We start from the raw sequence: 26309 nt of genomic DNA, 5'->3' as shown, positions 1-26309 counted from the left end.
TCGTTCTCAGCGAAAGATCGTCATAGGGCGGTGTAATTGGAAAATAGAAGTTGCCGAGCAATTGGAAAAGTTCGATGGAAATTAATTAAGAATCGACGAGCGTGCTTTTTAATACACGCTTCCTCGATATAGTTTGAAAACACGAGAGCAAACTAATTTGCAACAACGGGACGAGCACGACGCAAATAAACATACGAGATTCGACGAAATGAATTACTCGGCTAATTAGTAGTAGTCACGTTCACGCTACGAGTACGATAAACAGTTACGCGTCGATCGACGTTCCAGCTTCCAACGAGTCCTCGAACATCTCGTTCCGATTCTCGTAATTACATTCCAAATCTAATGATCGCCGCGAGCCATCGACAGCAATAAATACGAATGCAGCTGCTTTTCTTCGAATCTGTCTAATCCTTGCCTCTAAATTACACAGTTAGAATTATCGTGATGGAGAAAAGTGATCGTAAGCTACGTCCGTGGCTTTTACACGAATCGATTTCATTATCTCGGTAATTAAGTCTACTCGACTACGCCGTCTTTTCGATGAAAATTATCGACGCTTTCGTTCGCAATGACGTGGACACTGATTGGATTCGAAGCAATTATTGGCTACTCGTTCGTGGTTTATGGGAATTGCGGAAACTCGAACTAGTCGGGTTCTCTCGGAAAAATCGAAGCACGTCTTGCGTGTTCTCCCTTCAGAGCTCGAAACACGTACTTATTACATGCTTGACAAATCCAATTCCATCTACGACGTGTACAACACGACGTTCGTTCGGAACTTTTGGAATCTCGATAACTTTGCTTGTAAAATAAATAATTCTACCTTTATCCTGTATGCTACCCACGATAAAAAATTTAAAATAGGACGATGATCTTGATAAAGAAGTCGTGAAAAAGATGGGTAGGTCGCGAGTACGTTCTGTCGAGGAAAACTTTAATTACTCGATGTTATTCACGCTATACGCGAAACTCTGACGAATAGTAGCGAACCAAAGGATGTATTCATGAGCTTTCACGCAGAACGATCGATGGAGTCGAAGGATACTTTGTTTACAGACGGCTTGAAAGCACCGTTGAGCGACTTCCGTTGACGTGACGACCGTCAGAAATTCACGGCGCAATTACAAAGTTAATTAGGACACCGTTTCTGCAAAGACGAAGTTGGCGAATTAACTTTATTACCTCTTGACCTTTCTTCCCATGGAAAAACAAATTCTCTCGGTTGAAGACGGAAGACGAAGAGAGAGAGAGAGAGAGCGAGAAAGATTTGATAATTAAAAGAAACTTCGGTAGAAGTTGCATACGAACAGCGTTCAAACTTATTATAACTCGTGAAATATTGAAAATTGCGACAGGCCGAGCAACGATAAAAATTATGCAATTAAATCGTCGTATAATATTGTTAGGAGAGTGAACAGAGGAAAGCATGATAAGTAAATTAAACGTGGGAAATATAAATAGCGACAGAGGGTGGAAATGCTAAGCATCAAAAAAATATCAAGGAAAATATGAAAGCTGAAATGTCGTAACGTTTTTAGCGAAAACACGGAAATCTCTGCGAACAAGGTATACGCGTATCCTGGAAATTGCCGTATGTGCCGCTGGAGTACGTGATTCGAACTACAGAGGAAGCAACTTTGATAAAAGAAAGACACATATTCTTTACGAGAACAAATTTCACGGTGGAATTATCGTTAAATGAGAAACGTCGTAGAAACGTCTCGTAAATACTATGGCTTGCGTAAATTACATAAACCATAGCTTAAACCTACGTCATATATACTTGTAAAATGGAGAAGCACTAAAGGTTGAACTTAGTCCCTCGAGTTTTGCCCGCAAAAGATTACTAGAATTCCAGAGTAAATCTATTAGGCACTTTAAGCCGTGTGTCTGAATCAATTTCGATTCATGCAGATATTTCACGTTTATTACTTTCCAAGTTACACTTTCCTGTACTATTGTTCTGTCCAACTATATGAATGATTTTATCTCTTGTCTCTGTTTTTATAAGTACAATTATTTATTATACAGAGATAAAAGCTTTTTCAATCGACTCTTCTCTTTATTCAGTAAAATAAAATATTCACTGTGCGAGAGTTAAATCAGATTAAGCAGAAATAATATAAAATAAAAGTTACGTGCGATGCAACATTATTGAAAATATTAATAAAGCGTGTTATTGTTTCATCAATTTACAAAAAAATATGTTGGAACGGCAGATGCATCGTAAAAGCTTGTTACACAGATCAGAGGTAGAAAAAAAGTTCCTACAATTCGAGCGAAACGTTTCATCGTACAGTGATGGAAAAGAAGATTCAATTTCATAAAATTTCATAAAATTGTAGATGGGAGAAAAAGTAATAAAGAATTAAATTGATTTTTGAAATTTCTTTTCGTAAATACAGTGGAAGTTCAATAAAATTTAACAACGCGAATTGACTGAAAAATAAATCGCAAATGAAATATCGCAACTTTCGACACCAAAAAATAGCAACGGATTAAATTGAATCGATTTTTGAAATTCCTTTTCGTAAATACAATGGAAGTTCAATAAAATTTAATAACGCGAATTGACTGAAAAATAAATTGCAAATGAAATATCGCAACTTTCGACACTAAAAAATAGCAACGGGTTAAATTGAATCGATTTTTGAAAAATGCAGGGATTTTGAAAATCCCTTTCGTAAATGCAATGGAAGTTCAATAAAATTTAATAACGCGAATTGACTGAAAAATAAATTGCAAATGAAATATCGCAACTTTCGACACCAAAAAATAGCAGCGGATTAAATTGAATCGATTTTTTAAATTCCTTTTCGTAAATACAGTGGAAATTCAATAAAATTTAACAACGCGAATTGACTGAAAAATAAATTGCAAATGAAATATCGTAATTTTCGTACACAAACTAAAAGTTCTACCTTCGTTACAACAGTTGCAATCGAAGTAACTGTAACATGATTTTCAGCGTATTCAGCCGACAAAGAAAGTTCAGTTGGTTAACTAACGACAACAAAACACATTAACTTCACCGTGGAAACCGATCCTGGTTTAATACCATTTGCCAACGTCACGTTTTGTGTTCGAAACTAGCAACTAGATAACATTCGTCCCCACAAGATACAATATCAGAAACAGATTGCGTATCGTAGAAACGAATCACGGCAAGTTCCTCACGGGGAAGTTCCTCTGTGCCCTGCCTGAATCGCGATACGTTACTGAAATATGGATGACACGTATCGTGGGTGAAACGGCTGTCACAGTGTGTTTATCAACGTAAAAATTACATTCCGCTGTTTCCATAAAAGTTTCAAATGGAGCGCGCTGAAGTCCCCTCTCATGAGAAATCAGAACGCTATACGGTGATGGCTCGCGTAAAGGTCACCACGGTTTTAACGTCAGCCGTAGAATGAAATCCAAAAGCAACTTCAAACCAACACCAAACAGTAAACGTGTCAAAACGACATCGAGCAGATCAATAATTTATTATGTTTGAACAGAATTTCATCGGCTATACCAAACGGTTTTACCAATGATGTTCGTTATCAAAATCTCATCGATAACGCAAATTTGTATATTCCATGGTGATGCGAATTCGTACAGCGATGAGCGATGTAATCACATGATGATTGCACAGCAGGAACGTAAAAGTTAAAAACAGACACGATTTATCGTTGTACTGCTTTCTTTTACGTGCTTCTACACTCTGTGTTCCGACGATTAAAATTCCTTTAGACGCCGATTTTGCAACATAAAATGACAGATTTATCGAACCAGAAACTTTTCCATATTTCTCTATGTTCTACGGTTACAGAGTTTGGAAGGTAGCGATAAATAATCCATCAAGTTTCAAGGTACGGGGGTTAATCCCTCTCTCCCTCCCTCTCTCCCTCTCTCTGTCTCTCTCAGGACGCTAAGAAGATCCTATGGGTGATGTAGAAGAGGGTAAAAAACGTGATACTAATACGCACCTCGTTAACGCCACGCACGATGGCCCTCATCGTCGCATTTCGCGGCCCGTCCACGGTCTTTCCGTCGTCCGTCGGTCCCCAAGAGGCGCTATAAATGTCTATGAGGTCAGGTTCGTGTCCCATGCTGTTAGCTTCGATCAGGTCGGTCATGTAAGGCTGATCCAACATTCGGATCCCAGCGACTTTCGAGTCGTAAGCTACGCCCACGCCGCAGACGCCGTTGTCCCGGGCTGCTGCCACCTCGCCGGCGCATCTGGTTCCGTGGCTTTCAAGAAAAATAACACCTTAATTAGACCCGTCGTGTCTGCGTGACAGGGAAAATGTTTTTACTACAGATTCTCCGTGCTGGGAATCTGGGTGTCGATTATCGGATGATTAGCAGCGATTAGAGCGTGTAAATCGAATTGAAGAGACTCGATTAGTTCGTGGATCTGGATTATCAGAGTTCATAGAAACGTTAGAGCGAGGAATTTCATAGAGGGAAAAACGAACTATCGTTTTCCTCCTTCGAATCGTCTACACGGTAGTCCTCCTTCGGTTATTCGTTGCTTGTGCAACGCTGAAGGCAATAAATTGGTAAAGAAACAAGACGGGTGAAATGAAAACAAACGATGCACGAGATTTGAAAAGTTCTTTCCCTGTTGGTTCATCGCAATCACGAATAACGTATCGCCACGAAACGGATACAATCCTCTTAAATGAGAATTTATGAGCGATCGCGTCACAAGCGTACTCGCGTCGCGAACTCAAGAACAGTCAAAGGAACGCCATAGTCGATACCTGAAAGAACGTTTAATGAAAATTTTATTGCGGCAAATTTGCCGTTGGAAAATTACCAAGAACGTTTACCGCTTAATAAGCTGCCTTTATTGCTGTGTACGTCAGGTTGAAACAGCTGCGAACTGAACAAGCGCATCTGGTACCAGAGGTACCGCAAATGGGCCACGACAAATACGATTTTATTATACAATCCGTAGCCAAGACGATCTACAATTGCCTGTGATAATATGCCGCTGGCGTTTATAACCTTTGTATTTTCTAATTAAAACAAAATTAAATGAATATTCCCTATTACATGGTATCCCTTCGATTCGAGCTATAGAGCGATATTCATTCGAATCAAATTAATTCCCATCTCAATGGTTAAACGATCATTTGTCGTGTGACGTCTTCGCCATTAAATCTCGGCCAAGCGGGTTAAATTACACCCAAAGTAATTAACGAAAGGACGAGTGGAACAGCAAGTCACGACGATCTTTGAATATACCGTGCGACTGAACTAAAAAGCGGGGAAGCCGAGACACGGCTATTTATCATAGAAATTAATCAAGCAAAATTCAAATTAATAATTAATAATAATTACAGAGAACAGACAGCGTTCGTTAGAAGTTTGATGACATTCAAAATTTTATCGTCTTCACAGGCTCGTCTTCTCAAAAATTTTAAGGATGCAATACGTTCCTTAACTTACATTCCATCTTTGATTTTCTCTTCTAAAAGTCCATCTATCGTGAACACGGGCGGAACTACCAAACGTCTGATCAAATACTCCTCAAAGCAATACCGCGTGACTATCAGTTTCGCTGACGACAAACGGATAAAGCATGCGACACGATATTGCATTGAGCAAGTGGAGGCGCAAACGAAGCGTTCAGAAGACAGAAAGCGACCTGCTGAAAGCTTCGCGTGTACCACGATACAGCGGAGATATTGGGAAAGACGTGGAATCTCGCGATTCTCGAGTCCAAGTCGCGACGCAAACGTTCCAACGAATTTTATCGTTCGCTTTATCACGCCCACTCGATTCTCTTTCGTCACGTTCCTGAAAGCTTTAGAGTCCAGCTTTATTACAGCGTTCTGATTGAGCCAATAAAATCGAGTAGTGCACGTCATAAAGAGGATATGAACGACTTTGTCGCAGACGTATCAACGTCCAAATCGAGGCGATCACCGTGAAACGCCCGTCTCATTTTCCATCAAGCTTTTCACACACACACACACACATACACACACAGAGTAAGAACGATGAATTACGTTAAGACGGGGTCATGGTGTAATGCCACATCGGATTGACAAATTCCTCGTAGAGGCGGTGCAGAAAGCGTTTTAATCAATTCCTCGTTTATTCGCTGAATAAACTCGTTTCCTTCGATTAAACGAAGAATCGAATTATAGATACGCTCGCTGAATATACGAAACGAAGCGTGATTCGTTAAATTCTTCGCTCCGTTGGGAAATTCAGTGAATCATTAATAGAGTTGTGGACGATTGTCTAGAAGTTCTTTCTTGATGAACTTGTTCCAACAGAGATCCATGTTTCTCTGTCGAAACATGCAAAGCGGAAAGGTTAAAGGGGAAAGATTCGACAGAGAGATATTTGAGAAACGAAAAATGTTTCATCTCGAAGGACGAGTACCGATGGAAAATAGGCAACTCGTATGATAAATTCCCTTACTGAGATACTTTATAAGAACGCTGGGCGAGAAACGCTTTGAGTAGAACCGTTCGCTCATCGTTTTAGGCTTTTCACGGTATTTATTCGAGGTAGAAAGCTCTTGTCAACGGCAGGAACTCGCAGAAATTGCTGGAAAAAGATTGCGTAAGCCATCGCGGGAAATAAATGATGGGTTCATGGAAACATTTTTACGTAAGAGATACGACCGCTCGACAGCTGTGCTATGGGAATTATGGAGAATAATTCTCCAAGTGAAATTAAAATAAACAGTGGAATTGGAAAAGAAATACATTAGTCTCCCTCGTCGTGATGTAGGAGGTTTTTGCGTCAAGCTACGCGATCAGTTTCTTTCCACCGTTTCATCGGATCCTCCTATCGACTTTAAATGTAAAACCGAAGAAAGGGCCGTTCTTTTCGATTCGCTAACTGAAAAGTCCATTTCTCGGTATCGAATAAAAAGTTTCATCGATTTGTCCCGGCTGCAACATCGATATCCTGTTCCTTGCCTTCTTCTCGGTGACCAGTGTCACCTTCGATCACCGTGGAAAAACAACATAGAGTTGAAATAAAAACTCGAAACAATTTCCCAACGTTAATAACCATCTACCCCAGCGTCCACGCTAATTGCTATCCGGTAATCATTAATTACGCGATCGTGCCGAGCTTTCGCGTTTCTCTCAAGTTATTGTTAACCAAGGCCAACCCCTTTCTAATCTTGTTAATAAAAATAGCCGGTTGTACCTTATATAGGAAATATTTAATCCTGTAAACTTCGTTAAAATTCCACTCTGTAGATTGCAGCTTCACGGTAATACGGATTTTGTATCATTTTACTCACCTATTGAACCAATCGTCGGTATATCGTGGATACGGATAAGGATCGTTACTGCTGAAGTCGTAAGAAGCTTTGGCGTTCTAAAACATACGAAGGATTTTTCTTTAGTTTCGTTGAATCTTCCAACGAAAATGGTATCCTATTTCCTGATTACAAGGAGAATTCTAGGAATTTAAAATTGATAGAAGATCGACAACCTAAGGATTTCCATCCCACGCCAATTCTTTTTTCTCATTTTAAGAAGATGAAATAAAAATACGTTACGACAGCAATTCGATTGGTAAGTATAACACGCCGGGGAATCGATATTGGTCTGAGTAGCGATATTCTTTAAGATGAAAGTTTCCTGGAGCTTTTCCAATGGATGAGAAGGTGAAGGAAATACGCTTATTTGTTCTTTCGTAACGTAACTTTTATGTGACCGCACTGCTGAAAGTTTCATCTTTGTAATTTCTATTTGTTATTTCTATTTACTTACTGCGCATTCTAAAAATTACATTCTGGTGTTATCGACTGGAAATTATCCTTTTCTTACTGTCATCCATGTTGTCGATCAGATCATGACATTATTTTATTTTATCCGACTGAGAATCGAATTCTTGTTCTCCAGGTTGATAAGTAGTAGTTCTCTCAACATTGTCATTACAATGTTCTTCGTGTCAGCTTTTCCTTTTACACAGCTCTTGCAAGCTATGCCACTTCTGTCATGACAAAAATATTACTAATATTTCATGGGTAATCTCCTCGTTGCTCTTCATAAATATCACGTTGTCAAGGGAATTTTTCGCGCATAAAATATCACGCAAATTTGTACAACGATAAATCAGAATAAATCTCCGACAAAAATGACTAGACTTGTTGGCTTCATTAATTAATCGAACATAGAACCCAGTGACATAATTTGCGCAGCATAGGAATTCTTTCCTATTAATTTTACACCCCATAAATTCCTCGTATCCACAGAACGTCGCTCGACTATTAATCTTCGTCTTGAAAACTGCCCCTTCGGTTCATCCCTTCGTTCTTCCCAATCCCCTCCCATGTTTCTCCTCCCGTTTCACGTCCATATCACCTCATTTTTTACCCTCTAATTGAATGACATTGATAAAAATTCCAGAATCTTTAGATGTTTTAGTATAATGGCCCAACTTAACACTGACAAATTCATTGTCGTTCCTGTCATAAAAAGCACTCGACCAAACTTTATTAAATTCGCTCCATCGAATTCCTTCTTTCTTATCTACGAATTTATCCCTCGACGACGTTGAACGACGCGGTGAACATTGTATCAGGATGAAATAGTAATTAGTTTGCCGGTTTTTATGCTGGAAAATTCCATCCTTTGTCATTTAACGTCCAGCCAACTTTCTCCCCTTATTGTCTCCTCCCTCATAAAGTTGACAACGAGCCTCTGTGACACGTGGGTGTTGCATTGTCTGTCCGCCTTTCAGCCTCCGATCTTTGGAAAAACCCTGAGAAACTTCACCCATTTATTATCTTTTCCCCCTTCACGTGTTCACGACATCTCTGCTGTTTTTATTCATGAAACGTTTCCACTGACTGTTTGCTTTAACTATATTCGACATCAACTCGACATCCCAGCACATAGGTTGAGCGCTCGTCGTCGCCGCGAAACAAAATAATTCTACGTCGCTGTTATCTGCCAAGTACATCTGCCAAGTATTTGCTGTAATTTCTTGTAATTCTTCAACTTCTCCTTCAGCATCATTCGACACACGTTATCGTCCTCTTTAACTAACCGCTTTTAACGCGCTGACTTTCTTGTTCCTGCAAGACATCGAGTAGATCTCGAGGAGTCAGCTAAGCTACGTGATCTGAATCGAACGTACCAGAGACTTCTGCACTCGGAAACTCGTGGCCAAGACAGCTCGTAAAACAGACTGTTCTTTCGCGAATAATGGAAATTATGTCCCTCCTCTGTCTTCGTTTATTCTCCGTAACACGTACGTCGTCGCCTTCGACGGACGATCTTTCAACTTGCAAGGCAACGACGTTTTTCTAGAGGCGCGTACTCGTCAGCGAATATGCTCGCTACCGATGCTTTCAAGATTTTTGTAAATGCCTCGTAATAAGACAAAGTTGTTGGAATCAGAAGGATATTTCAGTCCAGCCGAGCAATTTCGCCAGATTTCGTTGCGAATAATTTCCAAACGATCTACGTTTGAAAACAGATTAACATTCGTCATTACATGGCGTGACAAACGATGAAATATATCGCGTACGTTGAAGATTCAGCGGCTCTAGCTTTCTACGAGGATAGAATTTCCACTCGTTAAAACGATAGAAGTTGATATTCTCTCGTCAGTTGTAATATATCGCCGTAGTAATAATTGCATTTTAACTAACAAATCGCAACAGCCGAAAAATGAAAACGTTCTAAACGTTCGTAATTGTCCCTGATAGATCTGAAGGTGCGTTATCCAAGCCGTGCGATACGTTTCCCTGTGATTTTCCATTGGGTCGGGTTTCATTTCCCAGGACAAAGACCGCTGGTAAAGACACCTCGTCGCGTTGATTAACGACGTTATACCGGGGAACAATGGCCGTCTGCTCGAGTAGATCCTGGATAGGACATCAGTGCGACGACTGCCACAAAATGGACGCTCCGCGGATTTTTATCGTCGCCCGTTCGTCGTGATAAAATGGTTACGAACTCGATTTGAATTTCAACGCGTGCGATTCAGTATATGCTAATGTACCTTATGAATGTGTTGCGGTTACAATAGAACGCCATCGAGATGTGGCAGCAAACGCGTTGAAAGGAAGGTAAACAGAATAATCTCCCACGCAATTTTTCAACCTTTCAGACATCGACTTTATAACGAATTTCTACAATATGTGTCCGGAGTATTCGCTTGAACCACGGTTACGTATAATAATCACCATACTTTCTTCTTTTGCGTATAGTGATCGTACTTACGTAGTTGTATTTTAGATCCGGATGCATGTAGTCGACCCCTGGAACAAAAATAAAGAACCGACGTTTTCAAAATAGAATACGTAATCCGGTATACCAAGGAATGGAAACACTAGAGATACTTGAAGATTACGCCAAGTCCATTAAAAGTTTCCGCGGGCTAATCATTCGAAGAGAGCTTTAAGCCCGAGTTCCGTGTAAAGATGAAGCTTCTCTTGCGACACGACTGACCTTTTACTTTATGATTTCATCAGCGTATTCTCCAACGTTAGATATTTACATATCACGTTTGATGGGAAAGACTGAAATACTTTAAAGTCTTATAACGCGGAGTTAGTATTCCATAGTCTTATAACGCGGGATTAAAGCTGGTTTCGCTGAACGTTAAAACTTATTAATTAATATAACTTAAAATAATAAAATAAAATATAAAATACAATTAAAATAAAATAAAACATAATTAATATATCATCGTGAACCATTCAGATTGCTTCGTATTTTACCGATACTTTCATCGTAGTCGAGTCTCGATACGTTGCTAATCGAATTTCCAAATTTTTCGCGTAATCCATATGATATAGATATTCGTAGAAAAATGTGTATATTCAAGTATCGAAAATTTTCATGAAGTACCATAGATTTAACATACACGAGATATAATTGGAGTTTCTACGACTATTGACTCGCGAATTGATGAAATTCCTGATCGTTAATCTTCTAAATCCACGAAACAACGCTTTATTCGCCGAATATTATACAATTCACTTTATTCGAACAGATTACCGGAAGATTAGAGCGAAATGATCGAAGTCAACCAAATAATGGAGCAATTTGTTTATCTAAAGTATCAACGAGTTTCGTGCGGCGTTAAACTCGTAATATTGCGTGGTCGACAACGCTAACGGCGGGATATTATCGCTATGTTTGCCGAACGATGACTGTCGGGCGAAATCGATAGAACCGAGGTAAAGCCGTAAAAGGCTAAAATCTTTAACAAGCTGTATCACGAGATATCGCAGATTACAGTTTAACAGAGACGATATCGAGGCTCTGGACTTAATAAACGATCGAGATTGGCCATCAGTTACACGCCTTTCTATCAGGAACTATCGATTGCTATTTACAGAATGGGAATTCTTCGTTAATAGCGAAAAATCCTCTTTCTTCGGAAAAAGCAACAAAATACTCGAGCATTTCTAATTACGAGATATATTCAATTCTTATGAAACGTTTAAATAAAATATTCTCTCTACTACTGTAACGTCTAATTACATCGTAAAAGAATCATACCTAATTCAGTCATGAAGTTATGAACGTCATAACAAATGTTTTTATAGCATCGTTTAATTTTCATTGGACGATAAGCAAAGATATGAATTATTTTTTGTGACATTAGTTTAACTATGTTGTGAGTTTAGTTCCTGACTACCAGCAAATGCATTATTATCTTAGAAGTCGATGAGTGAAGTTATGACTGGCTCAATTGCTATATCATGAACAGCGATGTGGCGAAATTGTTATTTACCACGAAACGAAGTTTGTATTTTCAGAACGTTCAGTCCATACATCAACTGCCAGTGTAAATCCAACTTTTATTTGAACGTAGCGACTTCGATATATGATCCAATAACAGCCACACTAAAAAAAAGGAAATAAAAAAAAAGAAAGCAAGAAGTCGTTGAAAAGTAACAAAAAAAACGAAAATCCATAGGCAAACGATGGAAACGCATATCTGTTCGTTCAATGTTCGCGAGTGGAGCACTGTTGCGATACCGAGTAACAAATATTTTGCACAGAATCCAATCGGATATCAAGCTGGTCCATCCTTATTTATTCAAAAACGATAACTCGTTGAGAATCGGTTTCCAAAAATTGTTTACAGCAATGTAAAGAGAATAAAAAAGCCACGAGATGTCGAGTTTCGTGATTTTATAACCGAACAGAGCGATAGGATCATCACAGAATGTATCATCACAGAACTGGGTTTGTTACATCGATTTTGATCCACTAGCTATCGGCTATCGCTGAAAATCCCTCGTCTCTGTATGAAACAATGTACGATACGTACGATTCAATCAATCCACGAAGTCCAAATACAGGTTTCTCTTCGTGTTTCGTTCGCGTACATTAATATGCATGTTGCTAAAGCGATTACCATTGTATCCTTGTTATCACGTTTATGGAAATAGACTAGAAGAATTTACAAAAAAGATTTACTACCCAGTTATCTTCTATTCTGCACGATACCAGTGAAAGCTATTTTCCACAAAAGATTAGAAACGAATATTAGAGTATACGAGGAAACAGTGTATAACGATAATTAATGAAGCTATGTCGCGATAGCACCAGTAACTGATTACCTAGTAATGCTAGTCGACGTGCAATTAATACAACCAACCTCGGGAATACAAGACATTCATGCGTCGCGTAATTTAAGTTAAAACGTTTTCTGTTAATGAGATTTCCAGACGCCACGGGTAAAATTATGCCCGTTAAATCGCGCCAAATCGTCCTACGTATCCGTATCTACATGACCTAGAAAATACGTGTAATATTTATATGTAAAATAGTGATAATCCGCTTCCGTGATATCGTAAACGCTGCATTTCTATGCCAGTGTGAAAATCCAATAGTACATTTGAAGTGATATCTAAATAGTTTTAGCAAGTATGTTATACAGTTCGGCAGAAGTGTATAAATACACTTAAATAAGTGTATAAATAAAGTGAAGGAAATATAATCGACAAGAGAAATAGAAAGATTGACAAAACTCGAACCGGAAAGAACGCTACAAAATGCTACAAAATGTAATACGGTGCAACAGAGAAATGGCCGCAACAAAGACGAGAACCAAAGGAACGAAACGATCAGCAAATACAGTAGCAGTAAGAGTTAGCTATAAGAAGATGAAATTAATAAATGGTACTATTGCGCCATTATCCAAATAGTTTAAAATAAAGAAATCCAAGTAGAATCTCACCATCGTCCATTATAGCTGTGGTAACGTTTTTTCCAGTAACACCCTGAGCCCAGGCTGCCTTCACGTTCAAGTCTAACTTCGCTTTGCCACCGTTTTGTCCAGTGTTCTTCAAGTACCATTGATATTGGAAGAACGGATCCGACGGATCTCTATTACCAGGATTCATTTGACTCATTTGGTACGGTGGCACGAGATTATCCACGCTGAGAGGTTTATAGCCTCTCTTCACCCTCTTGAATCCGGGTTGTTGCACCGCTGTGTGCACCTAAAACATTTATTCGAATCCACCCTTACACCAACGCGAGAACTCCGACCCCTCGAAAATGCCAAGTAGTTAATTTCTCTTTTACGAGCTTCGTCGAATGATTAATGGACGAGATCATAAATAGTCAGAATGGTCAACAGAAAAAGGGTAAAATAGCGATAAAATGGTAACGGGAACGTCAAATATTTCCCCTCGGTGGAAACCAAACGTTTTTCGAGGAGGATAAACTACAGCAAGAGGAATGCGTCTAAAGACAGATTTCGCTCGTTTTCGTTTGACATTTTCCTATGACCATTTTTCTATGACCTGAAGCAAACAATGGGAAAATAATGACTGTTTGGTTAGAGTTTCTCGCGTTCTCAGAATCGAGTAAAAGGGTCGGAAAACGGATATAGAACGATGGAAATTTATGAAAGTATAATAAAAAACGGAACGTTCTCTGCGAAGTGATCGATGACAATATCGCGGCCGCACTCCACGCGATCGAACAATCGTAATTTACCCGATCAATCTGTTCCCTTTCCAATTATACCCTCCATGTCGCTGGAAGTTACGTATTCATTTACATTTATATCGGTAGTCCGGACGAGGCTTTTCAAACCGAGTTCCACGTATCCTCCCACGAGCCAAAGAATACGTTTCTTTGGACTTTTCAAAGCGACCTCCCGTGAAAGCTATTATTCGAAATGCTACATTGATTTTTCTAAAAGACGATAACAATCTTTTATCGATGAAATTTACGGCGAACGGTTAAAGGGACGCTTTGAGAGTGAAATTTCAGCCTTGCGAATAATAAATGTGATATAACGATGGAACGAAAATTCTATGAGAAAAAAGAAACGATAAAAACCCGGTATATTTCAAGGAATCACTTACCAACGGATCCACTTTCAACCTTCTCATGTGAGGTACAGATCTCTTGTTCCTTGCGTGTGGTAGGGCTTTATGAACGAAGTGATATTCCGTTTGGCTGCCCAATACCTACACAGACAGGAGAACAGCAATTTATATTCGCTGTCACTTCGTTTCGTGTCACTGGTACGTTGCCTCGATCCAATTCTTGCAAGATAACGGAAGACAATTTTTATTCGATTACGCGATGAACATTCATCGACACGTAATAAGAAAGCGGTTCCAGTTGTTCAATCGTATGATCATCTCTCGAAGAAATGGAAGCGACAAACAACTAAAGAAGAAACGGCGAGACAGTTGGTTAGTTAAAGGTGACTTGGCAAGCTCGTTACCGTCTTTCCATCATCTTGGAAGGAACAAAAGGATTCTAAGTGACCGGACGAAGTGAAATTCACCCGTTGCTTCGCAAAAATTGCTCGATATACCTTAATCCAAACCGGATGTGCGAGTAGGAGAATCCTTTCGAAACGTCGATTCGCTTAGGATATTGGAACACGTAGGTAAATAACGTGATCTGATCGAATTATGCGGAAGCGAGTTAACGTCGAACCATCGTTTCGACGATCCACTCGAGCCAATTACGGACAGATTAAGTCACCTCGGTTACGGTACGGTCTGTTATCGGATTCATAAATTATTTATCCCTCCCAATCGTTAATTCGTCTGTTCTAGCTGATTGGAAAGAGGAAACGGTGGGACACGGAGAGAGGAAGGAAGAAGGGGAATAAAGGGAAATAAATAACGGAGAGAAGAATAGAGAAAAGAAGAAAGGGAGAACAGTAAAGAACGAAAATATAGAAAGCAGAGAAGTATCTTTTCCTGTTGATTCCACGACTCAACGGCTTATACGTTATCTGAGCTTTTCGCAAAAATTAGCTATTAAAACGCTTTCTAAATTTGAAAGAATACTTATATGTTTTTTGATGAAACGCTTACGAAGAGAATAACTAATAGCCGATATCCTCTGAAATCGAGAAACTACACACGTTCGCTCCAATCCAATAATACCAGTTCTCACGGGACACGCGACACACCTTGCATTTAAATCACTCGTTTGCTAACAATTTCATCAGGATCGAGGAAGAATAAAGTAAAATTTCAATCGTATTTTAATCCTCCTATTTTACTATTAAAATAATCTTCGCTCATATACTCGAGAAATCCGATCGTTGTTCGATAATTCGATACAAAGAATTGCCGTGGCAAAGTTGAGAACTTTACCAAGAAGGAAAAGATTACAACGAGAGGCTAATACGTGGACGATATCGATGGAGGCCTACACGTGACCATATCACAGGATATCTCATTATTGATGATATTGGAATCCTCGTACATATAGGTGTCTTGAGTCGACGCATCTTATTCCATTCCATATCCCATTCCCGATACACAGCCACCTTCCAATGCTACTTATTCGTGTACAAGCTCGATTCTAACTCAAGGACTAGTGCAATTTTCTGTAAAAGCCATCGACGAATTTCTCTCCGCATGATGCTAATGAAAAACTACAAACTACTTGGAAGCTTTAAAAAGTATTGGATCGTCCGAAAAGTTTCTTTCGTTTCATAAGGCGATAATAAATGAACAACAATTTCTGTTTTATATTATTTTATCGAATTAGGTATGATCCATTTTGTTATATTTCTATTATTACATATTCGTGCGTAATTCAATAAACTAATATAAAAGAAAAAACATTGTGCGTCTATTATTCTCTTATAAAACGAAAGAAACTTTCCAGGCAACCTAATATTAGTTACTAAACACGTGTTGTTATGAAAAAAAAAATTGTTTCTGTAATTTTCCATTCTTAGCGTTTGAGATCTACCTTTGACGATTTCGATGTTCTTCTAACGCACGACTATATTAAGAGAATAGAAAAATGAAAAGAAGAACAGAGAAGAAGAATATTTCAAATCGTGATTGCTTTTGAAATCTAGCGTGAAATTTAGCTTTAGAAACTACAACAGCTACTGTAACGAATATTAACTGACACTTGAAATAAAATCCTGGTCGTGATAATTTAATACGATCCACGTTATGAAAATTCTTCGTTAATCGCGTTATACGAGTCATCTTCCATTTTCAAGCTTCAAAGAGATTCTTTCTTTTCTTTTTTTTTTTCTTCCATTCAAACAGCGAAATCCCAGTTTTCTCTGAGGTACGAGGAAAGGAACAGACGAGGGACATATTTTTTTAACAGACTGGAAGAAATTAATGGGGTGGAGAGATAGATGGAATGGCAGATCGATCGAGCAATAGACTCCGGTAGCTTTTTCGGTAAAAGGAAGGTGAACCGCGACGAAGAGAAACCAGGGACTTAGGCAGTGTCTTATCATCCAGTTCTCGGCTCACGATATTCAATTTCCATGCGTGTGTCGCGTCATGGTTACCCTGCAGTCGTTTCCGATCAAAAATAACAACAGCGCGATCGATGCTCCGCAAGAGTCGATATCGAACCGAGCTACTTCGTTAATTACGCGGTTCCTCGGCAACTATCAATGCTTTACCGCCGTTTGTAAATTTCCTTGAATATCGACAGGTGAAGATACAACGAAGCAACATTGATTAACGATGCACTAACTTTCCGGTAGGATACTTGTCGCGAAGTTACTTACAACGTGAAAGCGTTGATTCGTATCGAAGAGGAGATCAAAGGCGATCGTCGCTCGATGCCACGAATTTGTAAGATAAATAACGCGGTAAATGGTAAGAAACTTCCGTATGTAAGTGCGATCACCAGCCGAGGCAATATCCAGACAAATCTGTTATCCGAGAAACGTGATGGTTGCCGCGAATTCCAATATCAGGAGGCGCGAATACGCGTAGGACGTCAACGAGAGGTCGGTGGAAAAGAATTTTCTCATTTTGACGCCGATTCTCGTGCATCGTTGCTTTTATCCTGAACTCTGTGAAACCATGTTTTCAATGAAACGGGTTATGATACTTTTATAAAAGAGGAGATTTAGGTAAGTCGCAACAACGAAAAGATAAATCGCCTTCTTTCAAACTCCGATGTTTCAGTGCGTATACGAATTTGATCGTAACAAAGTTCTGTTTTTTTCATATTCGTTTGAAACATTTTCATACTCCTTTTCACTTTTTCTTTCACAGACGATTCTATTTTGGATTTAAATTTGTTATCTCTTTGAAATTTATTGGGAATTTATTTCCATACAGAGTTTCTGGAAAAAAAAAAGCAACTTCGTTTGAGTCCGCTCGTTGCAGATGGATAGGTTCAACACGTGCAGCACCGAGAGATTAGAATTCTATAGCGATGCAACGCCTTTGAAATCCTCAGTGACGATGAAGCTCTCTACGAACGTACAATGACGCTTCTAACGCTTTAATGGAGAAACATATTGCGTGCATCCCGGATTTTCGTCGACCCTATGTTATTTAATCAAGCTCCACTTCTGACGAAACAGAACCCGCCAGATGACCGATCAATCTGGGTGGACTTTATTTGGGTCAACGAATCTACCTGTTCCATTAACTGTCCTATTTTTACCATCGTAAGAGAATTAAAGCGCAATATTTCCTTAAATATATCTGTCAAATTTCTTTACATTACAACTATCCAACTTAATTTTCTACTTCTCTTATTCAATAAAAAAAATCTTAGATATATAATCGATGCAAAATATTTTCCAGCTTCCATGTAGATTTTCAGTCTTGTTTTAAAATATAATTAACAACAATCGAATCTCGCTACGATACTAATAAAATTTCAAAATGGTCTGTCTAATACACGTGATATGTTGATAAAAAAAGTAAAACTTTAATACGTCGCTGTATTTATATCGCGTGTTTAGATACGCTTTACAGATCGGTAATTTAGTGTTCGAAAGGATCGTCTATATTTTAATGCAGAAGAAAAGAAGGAAATAGAGGATAAAGCGGGATTCTGATAGAAATAGACGTTTTATCTCGAGAGACATAGTACCATAATGTAGAACTAGTCGCCTCTTAATCGAGTTTAGCCTGGGCTACACGTGTCACGTAATCTAATTAGCAAACGTACACCAAGTGCGTAACATCGAACACAACATTACGTTATTATACATACGTTCACCGGATAAACCTTTCCCTTCAGCCACGGCTATCGCATATAGATACGATTTATCGAGCCGACGCGACGTTGTATTGGAAGCGTGCGTCGGCGAAGCTCGTGCGGTCAGCCCGAGCGAAGAAATATGGAAGCCAGCCGCTTTAATTTTCCCTACGGTTTATCGGAAACGTGGAAGCTTTTACACGACGTCGCGTCGTGTGAAACATCGTTACAAGCGTGCGAAGGTTAAACAGAAGGAAAAAATTGGAAGCCCGTGAAAACTTTTTCCCACTTAATCCAGTTAATAGATAGATAGATAGAGTTGAAAAATCAATTTAACCGCACCAATGCATAAACTATCCGCGTACAAAGAACATCTGGAGAAATATAAGCAAAGTACTAGAAAGCTGCCACCTTCGGTCACTGACAAGTTCAATAGATACTATACGAGAAAGGTTTCTTTGAAAATGCAGCGGATACAATGTACTTGCATTACGCAACTTCGGATAAGAGAACCAAGAAAAATGTTAATGTATACGTCTCTCGAAGCTCACAGTGGCAGAACACTGTTGTTAAAGGACATACGGTAACCTCGATCTTCCATTTCCTACACAATTCTGGTACCATTCGTGACACATACGTATATTACATACATATACATATTAACAAAGTTACAGGAGAAAAGAGAAAGAGGAAGGAAAGTCCGCATAAACAACGTATGGTTAAGGAAGCGTGATGAACGTGTCTTGTTTAACATTACGATGTGTGCACAACTCCTACCGTGAAACACGTATACAACGCGAAACGTTTTCGGATTACTGGTGCATGAATAAAGTACGTTTTCGATGCACTCGTCATCTCCAATTGTCTGTTTGACCTTACAAACTTAACTGCTGCGTGGGCGTTTTTGGATATACCACACATGCTAGACATACTTAGAAAATTACCCTTAAAATGTACTATTTCGTCAGGAGAATGGAAATTGCTTCCAAAATCGAGCTATTAAGTTATAACTACGAAAAGTGTCGCACCCAGTTTCTACCATCAGGAAGAAGAGAATATTCCGACAAATAGAATTTCGGGAAATTTATATAAACTTGTATATACAAGCGGGAAGTAATTTTCTATTTAAAAAGGAAGAGGATATTCCGACGCCTCGAATTTCGAGAAATTTGTGGACGAATAGCAAGCAATTTTCTATTTCGAAGTTAGGAAAAATCGAATGAAGAGAGAGAGAAACGAGTATTTTCTCCTATTTGTAGAATGTAGAATTTGAAATATAAATATGAAATCGAAGGTGTACAGAAATGGAAATTACGTAGTGAGATATTTTCGAAGAAAAATTCAAATGCAGGCACACGAGAAATTGGCCGAAAAATTAACAATCAGAAGCTTTAACATTTTCTCTTCTACAGCAATAATATTCTCTCATTTTTTAATATTCATAAAACGAAAATGATTTTACGTGTATCACGCAACTAATTAAGTCAACGGAACAAGGAAATAAACAGAATGATATTAAAATAAAAGGTCGAGCCATTAAAATCAAAAGAAATATTCCATTCCATTCCATCAGCAGGGTAATTATTCTTTGATCAAAGTTCAGGCATAACGAGATAGGAATCAGTTTATTCGGCAAACTTGCATTTCTTCGGCAACGTTACCTTCGTAAATTAACTGGCTCATAATTTTCGTTTGCTCGTTAAGAGTCTCATCTTCTCGATCCCAACGAAAGTTCGTGTGATTCCGGATACGAGAGTACTCGTTACGTATTTCGTAAGTTTATTTCCTATCCTTCCCGCGGAAACATTCAATCGCGCGCAAAGTATAATTTAATTAACAACTTGTGTTGCAAAAATAACCATTGTAACGACCTATCGATTGAAAGATAGTCGTATTCGACGCGAGATACGTATTTGCAAAATATGACTGATTTCATCGTAAATTGGACCAACGATCTTCGCATTGGCCAATTAATAAACCAGGTGCGCGGTGTACGTAACTATGGAGATTAAAATGAATCGATTTAGCGTAATCATTCATCGTTGCATACGGGTAGTCACGACCAACGCTTAAAGTATTGCGTTACGTACAGAGATAAACTTAAACTGTAATTCGGAATACTTTTATTGCTGGCTTACGTTTACGTATAACTAGACTGCGAATCTTTATGCAAATTCGTACTTTCATGAATACGATTAAAGCACTGGAATACATTTCGTTTTCATCGTCTAATGAGAAAAGTACTACGAAATGCGAAATACGAAGTTTAATATACTTGGATTTAATTAATCGATACTTAAACCTTGTAATAAATACAATAGCATGGTAGAACTTCTTGTAGGCAGTGTAGCTGGACGAATATGCTTGAACAATCGTTTATTTAAATAACAAAAACGATCGATGTCTTAGATTATATTTAACAATGTAGCCGATTGACAAAGCGATATGACGCTCGTTTACACTTGCCAAAGTGTGTTAACAAACATTTTCTATTAACGAAGGAGTACGATATAGTTGGTGGCAATGTTTCTATCGAAGTTTCCCTCAACCTGAGAACACGATTGCGTAAACGTATAGAGGAGATTGCCAGAGTTTGTGAACCGCGTTAAGTATAAAAGTTTTCCCTCTCTGTATCCGTTTTCTTCGGACTGTGACAACGAGAAACAACAAAGATGAATAAGGCTTCCGCCTTTTTCATATTTTTCCAAGGGTTTCGCACGAGTTTTACAACGATAAATCGAAAGGTTACCGGCGTTACCGCAACATTCCAATCGATCGACCTATTTAACATGATTATTCCACGCGGCTTCTCTCGGCTAATCTTTTTATTATTCGCGGGAGGGAAACTATCGCGTCTTCGTGAAGTTTCCTTGCTCTATGGAATCCGCTTTAAAAGGTATTCATAAGATGTTACGCAACGATCTATCAATACGTGACCCGAAAGCCTTTCGCTTGCTACTCCCTTTTTATTCCCTTCGCGACGATGAAAATCCGTCGTTACCAACGATGACAGTTCTAATCGGTGGCCGGTGGAGGCGATCGATCAACGTGATAATCCAGCGTGTACGTCACTGGACGATTAATCGTGTGAGACGGTCGGGAAACCCAACGATCAGATAAAACAACGTCACAGACCGTTGTAAATATGGCGTTCAAGAAGAAATCGATTCTCTGGAAACCGAATAAATTACATTACCTACACGACTACGGACCAACCATAGTCATATTCGCCAATCTTTGTCAATTGATTTTCTAGCCAATTGACTTTACAACCCTCCACGTTGGTTGTCGAACCCGAAACGAAATTTCCGATCGGCTGACTTTCAAAACCATTTAGAAATTCTATTTCACCGACTGTTCTACCAAGCAACTAACTACCCTTCGGTTAAGAAGATCATTCACCGATTGCTAGATGGCTAGATCGTAGACTGAACGGTATCTTAACATTTTACCGACCGATAGCCTATTAATCGGCTTTTTGTTGCCGACAATCTTTCTCATTATTTGAGCAGTAATTTGCTATTTAGTACCAAAGTACCTTGCTCAGTTGCGTCAGTTGCGTTGCTTTGTAAGCTCCCACAGTTTTATACCGATTCGAAAAACTTACCGTTCGCGATGAACGAAAAGAATGGTATTGAAGAGTCTAAGCCGAAACAGATCCGGCGCCAGGGAGAATCTGCGACTAAGATACCGGTCGGACGTTGCTGAGATACCGATCGGATGCTGTTGAATCGTTAGCGGTCGGTAAAGTGTTAACGAAGGTCTTACCGCGTAGGACGACAGACAAATCTGATAATGTATTAGGTCGTCCGAAAAGTTTCTTTCGTTTCATAAGATGATAATAGATGCACATTTTCTGTTTTACATTATTTTATCGAATTACGTATGATCCATTTTGTTTTATCAAAATGAAGATCACAACGTTCGACAGATCAGGTTTCATATTTGTATAAAGACGCATCATTGTAAAAGACGTGTCCGTAAAGGAAAGACACTTCTCGGACAACCTGATATTAAACGCAGGCGGAAACGTACGCGACAAGACGTATAAGATTACGCGGTGTCGTGAAACGTGAAATGACGACATTAACAAACATAACATGTTATAACGAACTATTAATTAAGACGCGTAAATCTAAATCTGCCGCGTTTCAAGATACATGCAATTTCTCTAGGTCAACTTCTCGTGTTTCCTTTAACCGGTCTTTAAATATATGGAGGGCTGAAGATTATCATGCAGTAAGGCAAGATGTTGAGAATTTAGGTTTAGCCGTGTACTCTGACTCTCTGAAGTATCGTAGCTCTAATTCCGCAATATAATACGTAACACAATACAATAGATAAAAATATAACGAATTTTTTACAATGATAGAGGCGGAACGCTGTTTTATCAAAAATTATAATGGTCTGATTCACAGCACTCTGATTTTCAGCCTTCCGCATTTACTTACAAAATTAAAAAAGAGTCCCTTTAATCGAGGCATTATAGATATTACGGAACGAAAGAAAATGTTTGCCCAAACTTCTCGCATAAAGTCTCTTCTATTCTAAACGATTCAATACTGGAAAGTTTCACGTTAAAAATGAGCGTAACGAAAGTTTGACTTATCCTCGATTATCGGAGATATAAAATACATCGCAATGCGGTGAACTGCTGCCTACACAGATTACGAGAAATGCCTGGAAGCTCCGATATTTTGTTACTGCTCGTTAGCAGAAACAATTCTCGTTAGCTTCGGCCATCTAATAGGCAAAAATAAAACAGAATTATTCTTACTGACGATGATAAACGATAGCGTACGTTGAACTAAATGTTACAAGGTACGAACTGGGGCACAATTATCGGTGAACCGGTAACGAAACGAAGGAATGGACTTTTCCGAGACAAAGAAGAGCCAGTAACTTTCGTCCGACGAACCCAATAAAAGGAAATAACCTCTGGACGTCACACCGAGCTACGACTAACGCAATTTATCCGACAAGATAGACCCTTCCTCCAGCCTTCCGATTAGAAATTGTACCCTCGAGTAGCGTTTCGCAAGAACCAACGAAAATTTGAAACCTGCCTTCGCCGTCTTGTTAGTCGTTGGTTTTCCACCGTGAGAACTTTTCTCCTATTTTAATAGAACTTCGAGGAACATTCCTATCGTCGTAAAACGCCAGAAACGAAGGTTCTCCCCTTGTTTGAACCTCGCAAGAATATCTTTATCGTTACTCAATTTCATGCTTGTAATTACAGACTGCGGGCAAACTTCGTGGCGAAAAGGTTTTCTTATCGTCGAACCAATTAATTACTCTAACGTACATACCCGCTTTTTAATTGCGTGGCCTGTTACGCGCGTACCGTTAACATCCGGCAGGAATTTTTAGTTAAACTACCCTCGGAAGCGAGAAAATTCTCGGAAATTCATTCAACGAGATCACACGGTCCGAATTGAGTTCACGAATACACGTGTCCCTTTGACGAGCGCAAAATGAAACATCGTTTAACGAATAGTAATAAAATTAATTTTCCAGAAAGGAAAAACATCTTAATATTTTGGCTCAGTCGTTGTTTGTAGCAACGAAAGGGAAAAGATTCGTCTGACGAGGGAATATTTCATTCGCAAAAGTTCTACCGTTTATAAATACTCGTAAATGGAAGTTATAGTCCTTTATTCGCTGTCGTTCGCTTTCGTCGAAAATATATATCGTTTTTCTGGTAAACGGACGCTCTTTATCGTGTAATGAAAGCAAAATAGTTAGGGGAAATGCTAGCTATATTGAACAATGCCTACGCAACGTTTACCACGTAGGCGTTGGATCACGCCGCGTCGCTTTCACTGTTGCGCTGTCTGACCATAAACTGATGTTTTCACTTCGATTAAAGCAAATTAGAGATCCAGCTACGCTAGCCAATTAATTGACACTTCAATGGATATGCTAAGAATAGATAAATCTATGACGATGCGAGTATCTTTTTCACATTGGAATTTCGAAGAATTTTTTCCATAATCTTTAAAACATGAGAAAATAAGTGAATGGACACGGTGCTAGATAAAACTCTTCTTCTTGGTACAAGACCGCTCTGCGAGCAAAATTAATCTTATCGTTAGTACGTATCCTACGTGTTTATGACGTCGACCAACTGTTTCGAACACGTTTTCACGATAATGCGGGTGGTTGTTCGTGACAACGGGCCACGAAATCAATGCCTCTGGTAGATTCGGCATACCTGCGGTGAATATCGGTCGTTCATGCGGCCAATTGATAACGATTTCGCGTCGATATAAATCAACAGTGAACTGGAGCAAGAATAAACAGGGCCAGCAGAGACTTTTTCAACGATTAAGCCAACAATACGTATCAAGAAAATTAAAAAACGAATTTTGTCCTATGATTCAACGACCATATCGATATGTTGAAGATTTAAAAGAAGATATGTAATTATAAAACGAAAAGATATATGTATATATGTATGAGCCTCTCTGAAGCTAAACAGATCAATTTTATCTTTCTTAAATTTCTTAATTTCGTTACACAAGTACACGAATAAGTTATTAGAAAAATGTACTATTTCATGCAAATAACAGCAAATTCAAATGAAAACTTAGAAAACAGCGTTTATAACATCATCGCTTTTCTGTATTTTCCAATTTACGTAATTGATGAATGTGGCTTCTCAACGACCCATGTAATAATAACATTCCTCTGTGTGTTTATTCTCTCATTAAAATTTAAATCGGAAACAGCGAGAATATCGACGCTAAATATGTTTGTTTACATCGTTTAACAACTTTATTGCTTCCATGAATTGTATGCTCGGTATGCATATACATATGTGTATATGTATATATCTAAGGGGAAGTTCGACTGGAACCCAAACGATAACATATAAATACAGTGGCGTTCTTTTTAAACATTTTTTTTATTTCTGAGCAAACTTATCGATCGTCCAAGAGAAATTTCATTCTTATCCTAGCATGTTCACCCTATCCACGCTCCGAGCAACACTCCTTCACCCCAGATAAGCAATTTCCTTACAACGGTCGTGTACGTGCTACATTCGACGATATGTGTCAGTGTCAAGAACTCGTGGTTTTGTAGCCTAGCATTATTGCGTGATAATTATATCGTGGAAATTATTTCACGATCAATTCCATCGTTCTCTCGATTCTAATACTATCTCACTAAAGAACGATACTCGGCGTAACCGTATTTATTCTAACCAAAGTAAATTCATACTCTGTTCATAGATTCATTGGAAACAAATAACTCGCGTATCTTGTATTAAAATATGGACAACAAGGTTTCTTCGACTCTCTCATAATATCATTATGATAAAAACGATTATTTTTACGAGTAAAGGTCGAAAAACTTACCGGTCCAAGATTGAAAAATCCATTTCTAGTTGCCACACGATCGGCAACATGTCTTTCCGCAGGTTGCCTCATTTTCACGAGAAACGTGTTCGTAAACACCTCTGCACTGCTGCCGGCGCATAGGAGCGCGATCACCGATAGTAGCATCGTGACAGGCCGGTGGGGTACGCTGATAAATCTCGCACTGTATCGGGCACTGTACTCGGTGTACGCGATGGTACTGCGATTTTCGAGCTGTCAACCACCTCCACGGAAGGGGAAGCCGATGCCTTTTTCTCAGTGGTAGTAGCGACGCTGGTGGCGTTACCAACAACGTTCGTGTCACTGGTGGTGAGGACGTCGGCAGGAGTGGTGGTAGAATCGTGTGAGTCGACGTATGAGCTCGCCGAATCGAGGGCAACAATGCAAATGACACGTGTTCTTCCCATGCTCGTCGCTGGCCGACTAGCTTGCTGCCGTTTCTCGATCGAACCGCTCGACCAATCAGGAACAGGTGTGCGCGGCAGCGCAACTTCTGATTCGTCGAACACGTATG

At 39.1% G+C, this 26309-nt stretch overlaps 1 protein-coding gene across 1 annotated transcript in view; it reads right to left on the bottom strand.

Moving 5' to 3' along the window:
• Window positions 1-26226, bottom strand: part of LOC126872036 (neuroendocrine convertase 2-like) — a 38735-nt gene extending 12509 nt beyond the window's left edge. The window contains 7 exon segments of the mRNA XM_050631519.1: window positions 3975-4239; window positions 7268-7344; window positions 10206-10243; window positions 13183-13447; window positions 14324-14428; window positions 25775-25963; window positions 25966-26226. Of these exon segments, the coding sequence (XP_050487476.1) occupies window positions 3975-4239; window positions 7268-7344; window positions 10206-10243; window positions 13183-13447; window positions 14324-14428; window positions 25775-25963; window positions 25966-26202 (1176 nt within the window). The 5' untranslated portion in view covers window positions 26203-26226.
• Between the last annotated feature and the right edge of the window lie 83 nt (window positions 26227-26309).

This window comes from Bombus huntii, chromosome 12 (genome assembly GCF_024542735.1).
Source record: "Bombus huntii isolate Logan2020A chromosome 12, iyBomHunt1.1, whole genome shotgun sequence".
Taxonomy (NCBI): domain Eukaryota; kingdom Metazoa; phylum Arthropoda; class Insecta; order Hymenoptera; family Apidae; genus Bombus; species Bombus huntii.
Note: the sequence above shows the minus strand (reverse complement) of the source record. Positions and strands in the feature narration are given on the sequence as shown.